Source organism: Callospermophilus lateralis, chromosome 3 (assembly GCF_048772815.1).
Source record: "Callospermophilus lateralis isolate mCalLat2 chromosome 3, mCalLat2.hap1, whole genome shotgun sequence".
NCBI lineage: Eukaryota > Metazoa > Chordata > Mammalia > Rodentia > Sciuridae > Callospermophilus > Callospermophilus lateralis.
In genome coordinates this window covers 124,825,594-124,841,696 of record NC_135307.1, presented here as the reverse complement: position 1 = coordinate 124,841,696, position 16,103 = coordinate 124,825,594, and the positions used below count along the sequence as shown (strand labels likewise).

At 33.5% G+C, this 16,103-nt stretch overlaps 1 protein-coding gene across 9 annotated transcripts in view; it reads right to left on the bottom strand.

Annotated features, from left to right (window-relative positions):
• Positions 1–16,103, bottom strand: part of Ube3a (ubiquitin protein ligase E3A) — a 189,842-nt gene that overhangs the window by 95,322 nt on the left and 78,417 nt on the right. For all 9 annotated transcript variants that reach the window (XM_077109185.1, XM_077109184.1, XM_076851274.2 and 6 more), the window contains 3 exons: positions 15,732–15,896; positions 14,249–14,404; positions 14,069–14,142 (listed from right to left, as the gene is read on the bottom strand). In XM_077109185.1, the coding sequence (XP_076965300.1) occupies positions 14,069–14,142; positions 14,249–14,404; positions 15,732–15,896 (395 nt within the window). The remainder of the gene's footprint in view (positions 1–14,068; positions 14,143–14,248; positions 14,405–15,731; positions 15,897–16,103) is intronic.

The window sequence follows — 16,103 nt, the reverse complement described above, 5'->3', positions numbered from 1 at the left end:
AAATAATCAGCTATATCAATAAAACTAATATACACATTAATTCACAACTTAAAAACTTAAGACTTCGAAAGAAAAAATTGAGTATTTTTACTTGGGTACAGAATGCATTGTAAAATTCACTTGAAAAGTTCTTTCCAGAATTCTGGCAGAGAATGTCAAACTACCCAAATCAGTAATTACAATTCTACTTTTTTTTATATTCTTTTTTACTACTAAATACTGGTGATTTTATTGTTACAATACCATTCTTCTGACAAAATACACCGTTTTCAAGGCTTTTTTCAAAAGCCTTATGAGATTTCATCACATTATTCAATTTCCTTCCACTTCCTTTCTTTGCCACCACTAATGACCTTCCCATCCTCAGTTTCTGCAAACCTATCACTTGCCTAAATGAAACATTAAAGATATACAAGGTAAAGGAAACTGGACATATAACTTGCAGAACCATCTCTCAGTTAAAAAGTAAAGGAATCACACCCCAGTTTATGTACTTTTGGGGGGCTGGCAAGAGAAAACATGTCTACTAAAGCACTGAGCCCTGTTCCGGCAGGGAGCTGCCCTGCAGTGGGTGATAATAAAGCTTCCCACACTGTAATCAGTTACTCCTAAGGAGGTAGAGTATTAGCTGCCAGTCAGGAAAACAGACACTGAAGTGGAAGACAGGCAGTGGTGACAGTGACCCAGTCAAGCTTTATAATTAAGAAGTTATTTCTTTGGTTATATTTTTTAATTAAGAAGTTAAAAAACAGACTACTATCAACTCAACATAATGGAAACACTTATTCAATAAAATTCACTTCCTATGTGATGTGCAATGTTAAAACCTCTAATTAAATAAGAATGCCTCTATTTAGAAAACTGAAGATGAAGCTTCCAGGTTTCTATGTAAAAGTGATAGCTACCTGGATCAGACTCCACTCACATCTCTGAAAATCTACACAGATCAAAAAGGACAGAAAACAGAATAAACAATGAATATCTAGAGTAAAAAAAAAAAAAAAAAAAAAAAGGAAATGGAGCAAAGAAATCCAAATGTCAATTGAGTGGGATAATGAACACTCCTGATCAGCAGTTAGCACATGAACCCAACACTAGCAAAGTGCTATGTGGAAAAGCAGGGTGTGTAGATTAACACTGATGAGCTTTACCCCGACCCTAAGAGAGAACTACTGAGGGCAGGTTAGAGCACTGATAACAGTTGGTTAAAAGCAAAGGCCACAGAACTGGGTACACTAAACCGTAATCTAAGCCACTTGGGAGGCTGAGGCAGGAGCGTCACAAGTTTGAGGCCAGCTAGGGCAACTTTGCAACACCATGTCTCAAAATTAAAATTAAAAAGGGTTGGGTGTAGCTCAGTGGCAGAGCCCTGAGCTTCAACTCCCAGTACTGCAAGAAGAAAAGGAAAAGAAAAAACAAATCAGGACAGGCAACAAGAAAATACCTAGACTAGAAAATGACACTGTGCCTGAAGGGAAGGGGAACAAAGGTGTCCCTTGAAAGTAGCTTCTAGCCACAAACAGATGGAAATGACTGGTAATAAGGGGGCTTTAACTAAACAAGATGGAATTCAAGAAACAGAAGGCACTGGACCACATAAACAGAAGAATTATGTTAAAGAAAACTGCACTTACTGTAAAAATAAGGAGGGGTCCTTTCAACTGAGAGACTATTCTAAAGTCACCCAAACTTCTATTCTTCTCAACTGAGAGACTATTCTAAAGTCCCTCTTCTCAAGGAGTACTCTAATAATAGCAATTCAAAGAAAAAATTAAAAGCATATAATAAAATAAGAAAAACAGAATTTCAAAGTCCAAATAAAGATGTTATAGAAAAAGTCCTGCAAACAGGAAAATGTGAATCATAAACAACAGGAATTTGTATTAGCATACACTATCATGAAGGAAAAAAGCATCAGAAAGAACATCACTGATCAGAAGTACAACAGAGAAATGGACAATAGAAATATTTTCAGAAATAGAAATGAGAATACTACAAAGAGTGTGATTAAAATTGCTACTAGGAACCAGTCTAGACAGAAAAAGAAGAAAAAAACTTTTTAAAATCATAAAAACAAAACGAACAAATAAACAAAAAACTCTGAAAGCAAAGTTGAAAGACAAATGACAAATTAGGCAGAACACTTATAAATCTATCAGATGTAAAGGGCTAATCTCTCTAACATATATAAAGATTAATAACCAAACAGCAAAATGAGCAAAAGCCTATATAAAAAAATTCAACTAGCTCTTAGGTACAAAAGATGGTCATCCTCACTCATTAAGAGGTATTATAATCACAGTGAAATAACACCCAAGTTTAACACCACATTCCGTTTAGACACTCTTACATACTGCTGGTGTAAACAGAAAATGTCATATTTCTGTAACAGATAATTTGGCAATATGTTGCAAAATTACACATTCATCTACTGTTTGATACAACAATTTTAGCAATTTAGTTTAAAGATGCCTTATATAGGTATGAACTGATACATGCATAAAAAGATTCACTGTGATATAACTACTGAGAGCAAAAGGTTGGAAATAACCATAATGTTCATAAATATGAAAAACAACCCACATATTGTGAGGTTGTTTCTGAGATACACTGAGAAACATTTCTTCTAGTTCTTTCCTCTGACAAGGCATCCAAGTAATAATATTCAATGGCAAAGGTCACATCTTAGACCCAAATTTCAATTCAAAATGCCATTTGCCAATAATTTCTTAATAAACTACTATTAAATATTAAATATTTGATTTTAAAAATTCATGAGTTTGGGGCTAGGGCTGTGACTCAGCAGTAGCACACTTGCCTGGCATATATGAGGCACTGGGTTCAATTCTCAGCACCACATATAAATAAATAAAATAAAGGTCTAGCAACAACTAAAAAAACATTTAAAAAAAATCCTTGAGTTCACAGTAATAGTCAAAAGGAAGGCAAAACCAACCAAAAACCACTACTGAAATTATTAAATTTCTTGCCCTAAAAATATTTAAGTACATCTTATCATGCTTACTTTTCACTAGAACTGTTTTTTTGCGGTAAACAAATAGCACCCACTGATAAAGAAAAAAGATGGCATAACGGTATATGTGTACAAAAAGAGATGAAAAAAAATTCCAAATCATCATTTGAACCTCCACTGAAGTAACAGATTAAAGGGAAGACTGATAAGATAGTGACTTCAAGTGAAAAATAAGTTATTGTAGGAAGATGATGGTAGCAATAACATCTTTACTTTAATTTTCATAATAGCCCCCCCACACACACACAAAAGTACAAATTGAATGAAAAAACCAAAGACCCACAACAAAATTAGGCAATAAGGTATTCTCCATGAATTCCTGCACGTAAGTGGACATGAACAAGTACTACAGCTGGAAGACCTGGTTGGTAACAACATCTATACATCAAGTAGAAGAGAAGTTAATTTCTGGGTTTCTGATAGCACTGAGAGGAAGAGACTCTCAAAATTGACACCCACTTAAAAGCACAAGTCAATCTGAGAACAGCAGTTAAAAGCTGAAGGGAGTTCTACAAAATTCACTTTGTAGATGATTAATGATGGGTCAGGGCCCTTAAAACTCTTGAATAATCAAAACACCTTTCAAAAACAAACCCAGGGCTGAGGAGATATTGCTGGGAACAACATCCAAATGGATCAGGTCAAGGATAAAACAGATAAAGGAAAGTTGAAATATATACAGGAAGAGGTAGTAAAGATGACAATTTGAAAAAGCAGAACACCATTACTTTTTATCAGTTTACACAAACAAACATAGAGCCCTTCTGAAGTGGTGGGGTGGAGGAAGCTATTTTGGCCCCTCTCTCTCTCTCTCTCTCTTGAAAGTATGGGAAAGTCATTTCACTTAAAATGAAAATGAACAGAAAACAAAAGGATCACAGTGAAAAATTGCCCAGATTATTATTAGAGTATGTTCATGAAACAATGTCCTTAGGGAATGAAAGTACAACAAAAGATCTCAATAAAACAGATGAAAAACGAAAACAAATTTCAAACTGAGCTAAAACAAATTTTAAAATAATGGAAGTTATTGAAGAACCATATCAAAACTGAAAAACTTTAGAAAAGCAGACTGAAGAAAAAGTCTCAAAAGATATGATTAAACTAAGGAGGAATTAGGAAAAAATGGGAAAAAAATCATGCCAAATACAAAGAAACTAAAATTAAACTAAAAAAGGAAGAAATAAAGATAAAAACAATACCCCTCAAATAAAACAGAAATAAGAAAATCTTAAGAATTGGGGACGGGGGAAGCAATGAAACAATGCCTTGCATTCCTTCTTTATTTAGAGACAGTTTGCTGGCACTAACAGGAGGAATTTTGCTCTATGATGGATTCTGGCCCTGGAAGTGCTACTTTATGCTGTGAACCTCAAGAGTTTCTTGCAGCCCCAAAGTACCACATGGTCAGGAGCACTGCCTGACCACAGTTTATGAAGTATTCTCTAGCCCAGAGAGAGCTAGTGGGGTGCTCCTCCCTCACTCAAAAAACATTATGGAATGCTTTTTGGAAGCTTAGCCCAGAGAAGCCCCTCAAGTAGCACCATCAGAGACCAGTGTGTGGAAGCCCACAGTGGAATGAAATAAATGAATTAAACCATAAGAGCACCACAAAACCTCTGAACACTAAAATTGTCATTGGAACCACAACTCAAAAAGCACACCAGGATCTACATGTGTTAAACCTAAAGAGGACAACTGCCTGCTAAAGTAAAAAATCCCAAGTCTCTTAATACAGAGCCAAAATTATCACGATGCAATAAAAATTCACCTGTCATACCTTCACAAAGAAAAAATCTTTCACAAGAAACCAGAATAATCACAAAGAAAGAAAATCAACTAACGCCAACACAGAGATGAACAAGATGTTGAAATTATCTGACAAGGCTTTTAATACCATCATCATAAAAATGATTTGACAAGCAATTACAAGTTCTGTTTCAAAAATGAAACAATAGACAATGTCAGGAAAGAAATACAAATTACAATAAAAAGAGCTAAATGGAAATTACAGGCCTAAAAAATATACTAGGAGAAAAATAATCACTGGATGGACTCAACAGTAAATGAAGATGACAGAAGAACAGAACTCTGAACAATATAGAGAAAAAATAGAATGAAAAATGAACCAAGCTTCAGGTACATGTGGAGCAATAACAAATGACTCAACATTTGTATCATTAGAAGCCCAGAAAGAGAAAAGAGAGTGAGGCTGAAAGAGTATTTGAAGAAATAATGGCTGAGGGGCTGGAGATGTGGCTCAAGCGGTTGCGCGCTTGCTTGGCATGTGTGCGGCCCGGGTTCGATCCTCAGCACCACATACAAATGTAGATGTTATGTCCGCCGAAAACTAAAAAAAAATAAATAAATATTTAAAAATTCAAAAAAAAAAAAGAAAGAAATGATGGCTGAAAACCTTCCATGTTTGGCAAAGACACAGGACCATAGCATCAATGAAACTATTCCTCAGGAATACAGGGGAAAATAAAGTCACATTCAGATACATGAAATTAATTAAAAGACTTTGTCATTACCAAACTGACTTTTAAGATCAGCTAGGGGAAATGTTAAAAGGTAGAATCTTGGAAAAAAATAATGAAACAGATTACCACTCTTACAAGTTCTATAAAGGATTTTTGACAACTGATATAAAAATTATGATGTTGTATTAACACTCAACACAAAAATATTAGTGAAGAAAGAGACCAAAAATGAAAGCAAGGTTTCGCATTTTATCCAAAGTAACACTGATATCAGTGAACAACAGTAAGTCACATATATATAAAGTGCTATCCACAGTAACCATGAAGAAAATGACACAGGGCAAAACACATATAAAAAGAAAATTATAAATACATCAAGACAAACCCCACCCCAAAATAAAAAAGTTCAAATAACCAAGTAACCATGGATAACAATAACAAATGAATGAAAGAAAAAGAAACTGAGAACAAATAATGAAGTAACAAAATGACGCTCTAACATATCAATAATTGCCTTAAATATAAATAGTCTAAGTATACCAATTAAAAGGCAGAGACTGATTTAGCAGTAAAGTGAGCTGACAGATTAGGGACTTATCAACTGGACCATACTAGAACCAAGTTAATGTTTTCCAGCATCAAATAAGTTAAAGCAATGAGAAAGTTATCTGAACCTTAATTAAATATAATCTCTATTCACACAAGTAATAAGTTAATGATTAATTTAGTTATATTTCAAAGCAACAAAATAATAAATTCAATATATTTAACAGTTAAAATTTATTGAGTATTTACTGCTAGGACTAGAAACTTTGCCATTTCACATAATTCCTATCATTTAATCATTGCAATGATAATGTAGATAAGTGTTATTACCCATATTTTACAGATTAAAAAGTCAAGATACAGAGTTGTGTTATCTATGTGTTTTAATTGTTAAACAATATAATTGTTGTAATGTGATTGGCAAATTATAAGTGTTTGATAATTGGATATAATTATTATTTGATTATTTTTCTTTTATTATTTATCTTAGCTTTTAGTGGAAAGTAACAAAGATCTAAAGGTATAAAATTATTTATTTAAAGTTCCTCCTCTGTCTTATGCATTTTTACCTTTAGTGAAAATAAAGAAAATCAAACTACCTTATCAATAAGAAAGGACTCCATAATAGCTTACAGGGTCAAGGGCAGATCTGAGCACTCCAATCTGTCTATCTTCTTGCCATTTGCAGATGAGCTCTGAACTGTCTCTAAGCAATTAACTATAACTATATTTCATCATTTAAAATATTTCAACATATTCTTTTAAGACTTCTGGCAGTTTTCTGATAAATGCATTGAAAATTTAATATGCAAATTAAGATATTTAAATTTATTGGAAAGACATTTGATCAACATTTTCTTATCTTCCATTAATCATTCATGTTAATGTATACATAATGGCCAGGAGGTGGACTGCAGGATAATGTCAGGGTTTAAATCCTGGTTTGGCACATTCTAGATTTGTGATTGTGAAAAAATTACTTAATTATGGTGAGCTACAGTTACCCAACTATGAATAAAATTAATAACATCTAAAAAAAAAAAGGCAGAGACTGATAGAATAGGTTTTTTTAAAAAATGACCTCACTATATGCTATTTAAAAGAAATTGATTCCAAGTGCAGCAACACAGATTGAAAGAAAATGATGGGAAAACATCAAACAAACATTCGTTTTAAAAAAGGAATGGTTATAGTTACATCAGATTTAGAGCAAAGAAAATTATAAGACATAAGACCTTAAATAATGATAAAGAACCAGTATACCAAGATGACAAACTGATTCTAAATGGTTAATTACCAAGTGACAAAGCCTCAAATATGCATGAAGCAAAATCCAATGAAGAGATACAAATCTCAGAAACAGACCAATACATATATGCCCAATTGATTTATGACTTATAAGAAAAACCAATTCAATGGAGGAAGGAGGGAAGTGGTATATTAATAAAGTACTCTCAAAACTCAATAGTAAAAACCAAGTGCACAGTTGGTATTTATCCCAGAGAAACAAAAACTTTAATGGGATAACAATTATAAGCAACAAATAAATATTTTTTAAAAAATATTTATTTTTAGGTGTAGATGGACACAACATAATGCCTTTATTTTTATGTGATGCTGAGGATCGAACCCGGGTCCCGCCTGTGCTAGGCGAGCGCTCTACCACTGAGCCACAATCCCAGCCCAAGCATAACCAATTTTATTGAGCTTTGCTTTACTGTGTTTTAATACTACATTTTTCTTTTTTAAAACAACCCTCAGTCAACCACCTAGGGATGTCATTTTTTTTTTAAATATTTTGTTATAAGATACCTTTATTTATTTTTTTATGTAGTGCTGAGAATTGAACCCAGTGCCTTACAGGTGCTAGGCAAACGTTCTACCACAAGCCACAACCCCAGTCCCTAGGGATGTCATTTTTGCAACTGCTTTGATTTTGGCCCCCTTTGTATCTCTGTATAACATTTTGGTAGTACTCAAAATATTCTGAAATTTCCCCTTACTATTATCTCCTTACTACTGTGTCTCTTATGGTAATTTGTGATCTTTCATGTATTGTAATTATTTGGGGGAATCACAAACCATGCCTATATAAGACAGTGAACTTAATGTTCTGACTGTTCTACTGGCCAGTCATTCTCCCACCTCTCCCCTCTCTCCTTGAGCCTCCCTATAACCTGAGATGCAATATTGAAATTAGGCCAACTAATAAGCCTACAAAGGCCTCTAGTGTTCAGATATAGAGTCTCTTATCTCCACATTAAAAACTAGAAATGATTAAGTTTAAAAAGAAAGGAACATTGAAAGCTGAGATAAGCTGAAAACTAACCCTCTAGTACAAGTTACCCAAGTTGTGAACGCAAAGGAAAAGTTCTTGAAGGAAATTACAATTGCTACTCAAATGAACAGAAATGTCAAAAAAAAGTGACATAGGAGAAATTCTTAATGGTGTAGATAGAACTTAAACAAAGACTTAACCCTCTTTAATTTTTTTTTTTTTAACCCTCTTTAATTCTGTGAAGGTAGAAAGAATGAGGAAGCTGCAGAAGAATAATTAAAGCTAGCAGAGATGGGTTCATGAGGTTTAAGGAAAGAAGCCATCTCCAAAACTCAAAAATGCAAAGTAAAGCAGTCAAGTGCTGATGTAGAAGCTACAGCAAGTTATACAGAAGATCTAACTAAGGAAGTTAGCTACACTAAACAACACATTTTCAATATGGACAAAACAGCCTTATATTGGAAGAATATCCCAACTAGAACTTTCATAGATAAAGAGAACAGAGTGTCTAGCTCCAAAACTTGGAAGACTGATGCAGCTGGTAACTTAAGTTGAAGCCACTGCTCATTTATCATTCCAAAAATTCTAGGACCCTTAAGAATAACCTTAAAACTATAATACCTGTGTTCTACAAATGGAACAACCAAGCCTAGATAACACATCTGTTATCACAACATGGCTTGCTAAATATTTTAAGTTCATTATTGCTCAGTAAAAGAAGTGTCCCTTGAAAAGATTAACTGCAATGGGCAAATGGTTACCCAAAAGCTCTGAGGTGCAATAAGATTAATGTTGTTTTCATGTCTGTTAATACAACATCCATTCTAGAGCCCATGGACCAAGGAGTATTTTCAGTCTTATTTAGACATATACTTCATTATACCATGGCTGCCAGACAATGATTCCTCTGGATGGATCTGCACAGAGTAAACTGAAAATCTTCAAAGATGGGCAGTGGGTATAACTCAGTGGCAGAATGTTTGCCACGCAGGTGTGAAGCCCTGATTTTGATCCTATCACCACCAGAGTGGGGGGAAAAGTTGAAAATCTTCCAGAGAGAATTCACAATTGTTGATAGATGAAATTAAGAACTTTTGTGATTCATGGGAAAAAGTCAAAATATGAACCTCAACAGGAGTCGAGAAGAAGCTGATTCCAAATCTCATAGATGACTTCAAGGGGTTCAAAACTTCAGTGGAGGCAAAAAAAAAAAAAAAAGTTGTAGGGGACAAAAGCAAGAGATACTAGAATTAGAAGTGGAACCTAAAGATGTGACTTAACTGTTGTAATATCATGATAAAACTGTAATGAATGTGACATTGTTTCTTACAGATGAGCAAAGAAAGCATTTTCTTGAGATGATATCAACTCTGGTTAAGATGCTATAAACTTTGTTGAGATGACAACAAAAGATTTAGAATATTATACAAATTTAGTTGATAAGTTAAAGGCAAGGTTTGAGAGGACTAACTCTACTATGTTATCAAACAGCATCATATGTATGTTTCAGAGAAATCTTTTGTGAATGGGAAGAATCAACTGATGTGGTAAGTTTCCCTGTGGTCTTATTTTAAGAAATTGCCACAGCCACCCTAGCCTTTAGCAACCATGATCAATCACAGGAGCTGTCAATGTCAACATTGAAAAAAAAATCCTTCACCGGAAAAAAAGTTAGGACTTGATGGCTCAAATAATCGTCAGTACTTACCAACAATCTTTCTAAGATATGTCTGTATTCTTTCTGCTTAGTAAGATCAGGAATAAGTTAAGAATACTGTTTACCAAAGATTCCAGCTAGTCAGTTTTATAGAGAAATGGTAATAAAAGGCACAAAGTTCACAAAGAAAGAAGTAAATATGACTTGATCTGTTGATGACCTATTTACAAAGAGAACCCTAAGACATCTATTTTAAAAATACTAGAATTAGTGATTTTACAAAGATCACAGGATACAAAGTCAATACATAAAAATCCAATTTTCCCCATATGCTAGAAAAGCAAAGGAAAAATGAAATTAATAAAGAGCACTAACAACAGTATCAAACACGTGAAATACTCAAACTTATTCCTAACGTGCATAATTTCAGAAACTACAAAACATCCTAATAGAAACTAATAAAAATCTACATAGAGAGATATAATATGCTGTAGGTTTGCAAAATTCCACACTGTTAAAATTACAATTCTTTCCAAACTGACCTACACCAGTGAAAGCAAACCAAATAACAATCCCAGCAGGCTTTTTTCTTTTCTTTGTAGAAATTAACAAACTGACTCATATTTATATGAAAATAAAATAACCAAAGCAATCTAGTATAATCAAAAAGAGGTCCCTGTAAAGCTTTACCTGCTCTATAAAGCTGCAAGAATGAACAGAGTCTGATTTTGGTAAAAGAACAAATCAATCAGGGCTGGGGATGTGATTCGGTGGTAGAGTGCTTGCCTGGCATGTGTGAGGCACTGTTCAATTCTGCACCACATTAAAAAAAAATGAATAAATAAAGTAAAGGTACAACATCCATCTACAACTAGAAAAAATTTTTAAATTAAAAATTCAAATAAATTAGTAAATCAGAATAGAGTCCAAAAGACTCACACACAAACCGATTTTCAAGTGCCAAAGTAATTCAGAAAAGCTACAGAAGAGCTATACACTGGAAGAACGTATTCACAAAATACATATTAGAAATGGGTCTTTCAGCTAGAATGTATTTTAAAAGGAAAAGTCTATAAACAACAAAAAGAAAAAACTAACTAAAAGGGGGGAAAAATTTTACAAAAGTATGACTAGCCAAAATAACATATTAAGTGCTCAACATCATTAGTCATCAGAGACATGCAAATTAATGCTACAATGAAGTACCACTTCACACTCACCAGAACAACTAAAATCAAAGACTACTACCTCCACTAAATACTGAAAAAGATATGAAACGATGAACTTTGAGATTTCTGGTGGAGGTGTAGAATGGTGTGCAGAAAAAAGAAAACACTTCTACAGTAAGACTGTATACAGTTTTATTCATAAATGCCCCAAACCCAGAGATAATCCAGTTTTTCTCCAACAGGAGAACAGATGAACAAATTTTGTGTATACATCTAATGCAAACTTATTCTGCCATAAAAACAATGAACTAGAAATTAATGCAATAACATGAATGCGTCTCAAAAATATTATGCTTATCTAAGTACAAAGGCCAAAAAAAGTATGTGATTTCATTTACATGAAATTCAATAATAGACAAGACTTGTGACAACAAACAAAAAGTGGTTACCTGTGATGAATGAGCACTGACTAGAAGAGAATGCATGGGTACTGTAGGGATAATGGACACAGTCTACATCTAGATCTGTTATATGGATATAATTTTCTAAAACTCTGAACGGCCCAGTTAAGTTTTACATACTTCACTGTACTCAAATCTAACTTCATGTAACATCAATATCATCAACACAATACTGGGAACAATTAGGAAACAGGGAATCATGTTATTTTGAAAATTAGTAACTAATAAGAGTCAAGCATTTATGCCAATATATACATTTTATTTATATATGCATGTACATGGACCATATATGTGGATTTATAATTCTGGGAAACTAGAAAGTAGATGAGTATTAGAGGTAAAACTTAAGAAATGTTACAGGTAATAACGAAGGAGAAAAGAATGTTACAGGTAATAACGAAGGAGAAATAAAGCTTAATGAATTAGTAAACTCAGGCAATCATGATCCATAATAAAAATTCCTTAAAGAAATAGTCAAATTTTAAGTACCTCTACATGGAAGTAACAACTCAAAAACCTATGAAGCAATTTCTCCATTAAAAAATAGCACAGATATTGTGAATTGTGCTGCTATAAACAATGATGTGGCTATGTCCCTGTAGTATGCTGTTTTTAAGTCTTTTGAGGAGTGGGATAGCTGGGTCAAATGGTGGTCTCATTCCCAGTTGCCCAAGGAATCTCCATACTGCTTTCTATATTGGCTGCACCAATTTGCAGTCACACCAGCAATGTATGAGTGTGCCTTTTCCCCCACATTCTTGCCAGCACTTATTATTTGTATTCCTAATAGCTGCCATTCTGAGTAGAGTGAGATGAAATCTTAGAGTAGTTTGGATTTGCATTTCTCTAATTGCTAGAGATGTTGAACATTTTTTCATATATTTGTTGACTGATTGTATAATTTTTTTCTGAGAAGTGTCTGTTCAGTTCCTTAGCCCATTTATTGATGGGGTTATTTGGTTTTTTGGTGTTAAGATTTTTGAGTTCTTTATATATTGTAGAGATTAGTGTTGTATCTGACATGCGTGTGTTAAGCCAATTAGTAGGCTCTCTATTCACCTCACAGATTGTTTCTTTTGCTGACAAGCTTTTTAGTTTGAATCCATCTCATTTTAGATGCCCTTCAGTAAACAAATGGAAAAAAAAAATGTGGTATACACACACAATGGAATATTTCAGCATTAAAAGAGAATAAAATCATGGCATTTGCAGGTAAATGGATGAAGTTGGAGAATATAATGCTAACTGAAATTTGCCAATCCCAAAAAAACCCAAATGCCAAATCATTTCTCTGATTTAAGGATGCTGATTCATAATATGCTGGAGCGGGGAGGTATTAAATGAACTCTAGATAGGGCAAAGGAGAAAAGGGGAGGGAAGGTAGGAAAAATGGTGGAATGTGATAGTCATCATTACCGTATCAATAATCATCATTATCGTATCATGTATGAAGATATAAAGGATGTGACTCCACTTTGTGTACAACAAGAGACATGAAAAATTGTGCTCGATATGTGTAATATGAATTGAAATGCATTCTTTTGTCATATATAACAAAATTTTTAAAATATAGATATTTTCTAATATTTTCAAGGAAACACTAAGATGCTACGTTTTTAATAACAACTGTTAAGTATTATCTGTATTACAGAGATGTGATACATCTTGGGCTGGTAACTGGGGTTTTCCTATCACCATGTGATAGGAATCACCTTTAAACTCCAAGTACCAATATAATGACCGCTAGCAGTAAATGCAGCAGCTAGAAATGACCAAGAGTGCACCAGAAAGAGGAGATAAAACCAAGATGAACAAAATGACAATAAGAATTAATAATAATTAATATAAAATAACAAAAAATACAATTTGTTGCTAGACAAAAGTTAATATTTATTCTGGTGTTTACATATTTGCATTCCAGAGCAAGAATTTTCCAGGAAGGTACCTGTTTGTATACCTTCTCACCTCACCCCACCAGTGGGTGCCAAAAGGCATCTCTGTCTCTTTTACCAATCTCAGTCAGGAATAAGGAAATCTTGTGTTTTTCAGGATTGAATGGGATATTACAGAGAAGTAGAGAATATGGTAGCAAAGGCATTTGCCAGAAGCAGGCAGAACTGGAAACCTCAACCCTGAAATTAACTGGAAATGCTTACTTATATACTAGTAGAAGTACATGCTAATATGTATGTATTTGCCATATGGATTTTAATAAAAGTGTACCATTTCACATCACCAGGAGTAACAGGTAAGTTATAACCAAAATACAGGGGAAAACAATGCACATAAATATTTCATTTGGGAAACAAATCATACTATAAACATTGATGATTATATTACAAATACAGTTCTAACTTTGCAGCTGAGAAATTGCAAGTTTGCTTATTTGGTAAGTAATATTTAGAGACAAAAGTCCTCTTAAGAATTGAGTACACCTCACCTAATCAGAACAGAGTCCCTGGTATAGCCACCATCATATTCTGTAGTTTCTTCTAGTGCTTGGAAATCTAGATTCTGCAAATTCAAGAAAATATGTCTTAATGTCTTCTACATTACACCATTAAAACAATACATGATGTTTTAAAACAATTTTTGTGGGGGCAGACATTTGCTTTCTTACCCGGCTTCCACATATGAGCAATTCAATTTCTTCTGGTCTGAATAAATACTTTAACGGAGATTCATTGGTCACCATATGAAAACCTCTGCGAAAAGCCTTGAACTGTTTTTCTACTGATTTGTTGAGAATGTAGTCAGAATAGAGATTGACAAATTCCTGCCGAAAACATTAACCACAAGAATGTCTTATGTTATTAAAAAAAAAAAAAAAAAAAAAAAACCTAATTAGTGGGCAAATCATTCAAGAACACTTTTCAAAATTAAAATTTTATACAAAGGAAAATATCTTGCAATTTCATAATTCTCTACAATAATCAATATTAAGCTGTAAAAAGTTCATGTGCATAAAATGGTTATATATGTTTCAATATTCATAGTATTTTAAACAAGACTGAATATAAAAGCTGAGGCCTCAAATGGGCATGGTGGCACACACCTGTAAACCCAGTGGCTTGGAAGCTGAGGCAGAAGGATCGAGAGTTCAAAGCCAGCCTCAGCAAAAGCAAGGTGCTAAGCAACCCAGTTGAGACCCTGTCTCTAAATAAAATACAAAATAGGGCTGGGGTTGTGGCTCAGTGGTCGAGCGCCCCTAAAGTTCAATCCCTGATATCAAAAAATAAAAAAGCTGAGGCCTTAATATAATGTTTTAGATTCCCTTACATTTAAACCGTGTGTGCATTTATAATAGTCAAAACTTTAAATAGAGTATAATGTACTGAATTTGAGCAAACCAGAAAGTGTCATGCTATCTACTACAGAATATTGGTAAGCTGCCTACCCATCTAGTTCATAAAAAATCTGGTGTTTTGCTTGATGCCTAAGCTACTACACTGAATCATAAAAGGAACTTTATATCCTAACTTAATAAGTGTAATATTTTAATATAAGGACATGTCCTTATAGGTATACTACAAATGTATATAATTTTCCTGCTACTTGTTTTCAGACAAATAAGTGTAATATTTTAATATAAGCACATGTCCTTTTAAGTATATTACAAATGTATATAATTTTCCTGCTACTTGTTTTCAGACAAATACGTTTTGGTCAACAGAAATCCAAATCTGATGTAAAGAATGCTTTAGAAGTACAATTACATACCAAATGAGAAATACACATACACATTAAATGCAATTATCATTTTTTGTGTGTGTGGTAAAAACTTTAATCACAAGGACCTATTTGCTTCTTAAGTTTAAGAAAAACCCTGTTTCTTGTTTTATACTATAGCCACATTTAGGTACTCATTCTCTCCTACTAAATGTCCTCTTATAAAGGAATTTAGTACTCAACTGTGTGCTCACACACCAGATTAAATCCAAGTTTCTGAAAACTGTAGCTCTACCATTTGCATGAATTTGGTTACTTAATTCCTTTGTTGTTGGTTCCAACTCTATTATACTTCTTTAAAAATCACAAGTATAAAGATTTTGAAATTGTTATCAAAGAGACAAAAACAATGACAATATAAAAACATTCGTTACCTTCCTGTTTTCATTTGTAATTGGAATTTTATCACCATTTTCTTTTAGATCATACATCATTGGGTTACCAAAAAGATCTGTCTGTGATATCTGGAAAGTGATCATCATATCATCTTCCACATTTCCTTCATATTCTAGTAAGTCTTTTAAACTCTGATATAGAACCTAATAATGAGAAATGGAAAGATTAACTTCAAAATACAACAAATTATTTGTATATAACTAATATAGATATGTGTGTGCTCACACACACACACACACACTTTAGTTGTAGATGGATACAATACCTTTATTTTATTTGTTTATTTTATAATGTGGTGGCAGGGAATGAACCCAGTGCCTCATGCATGCTAGGTAAGCCATCTACTACTG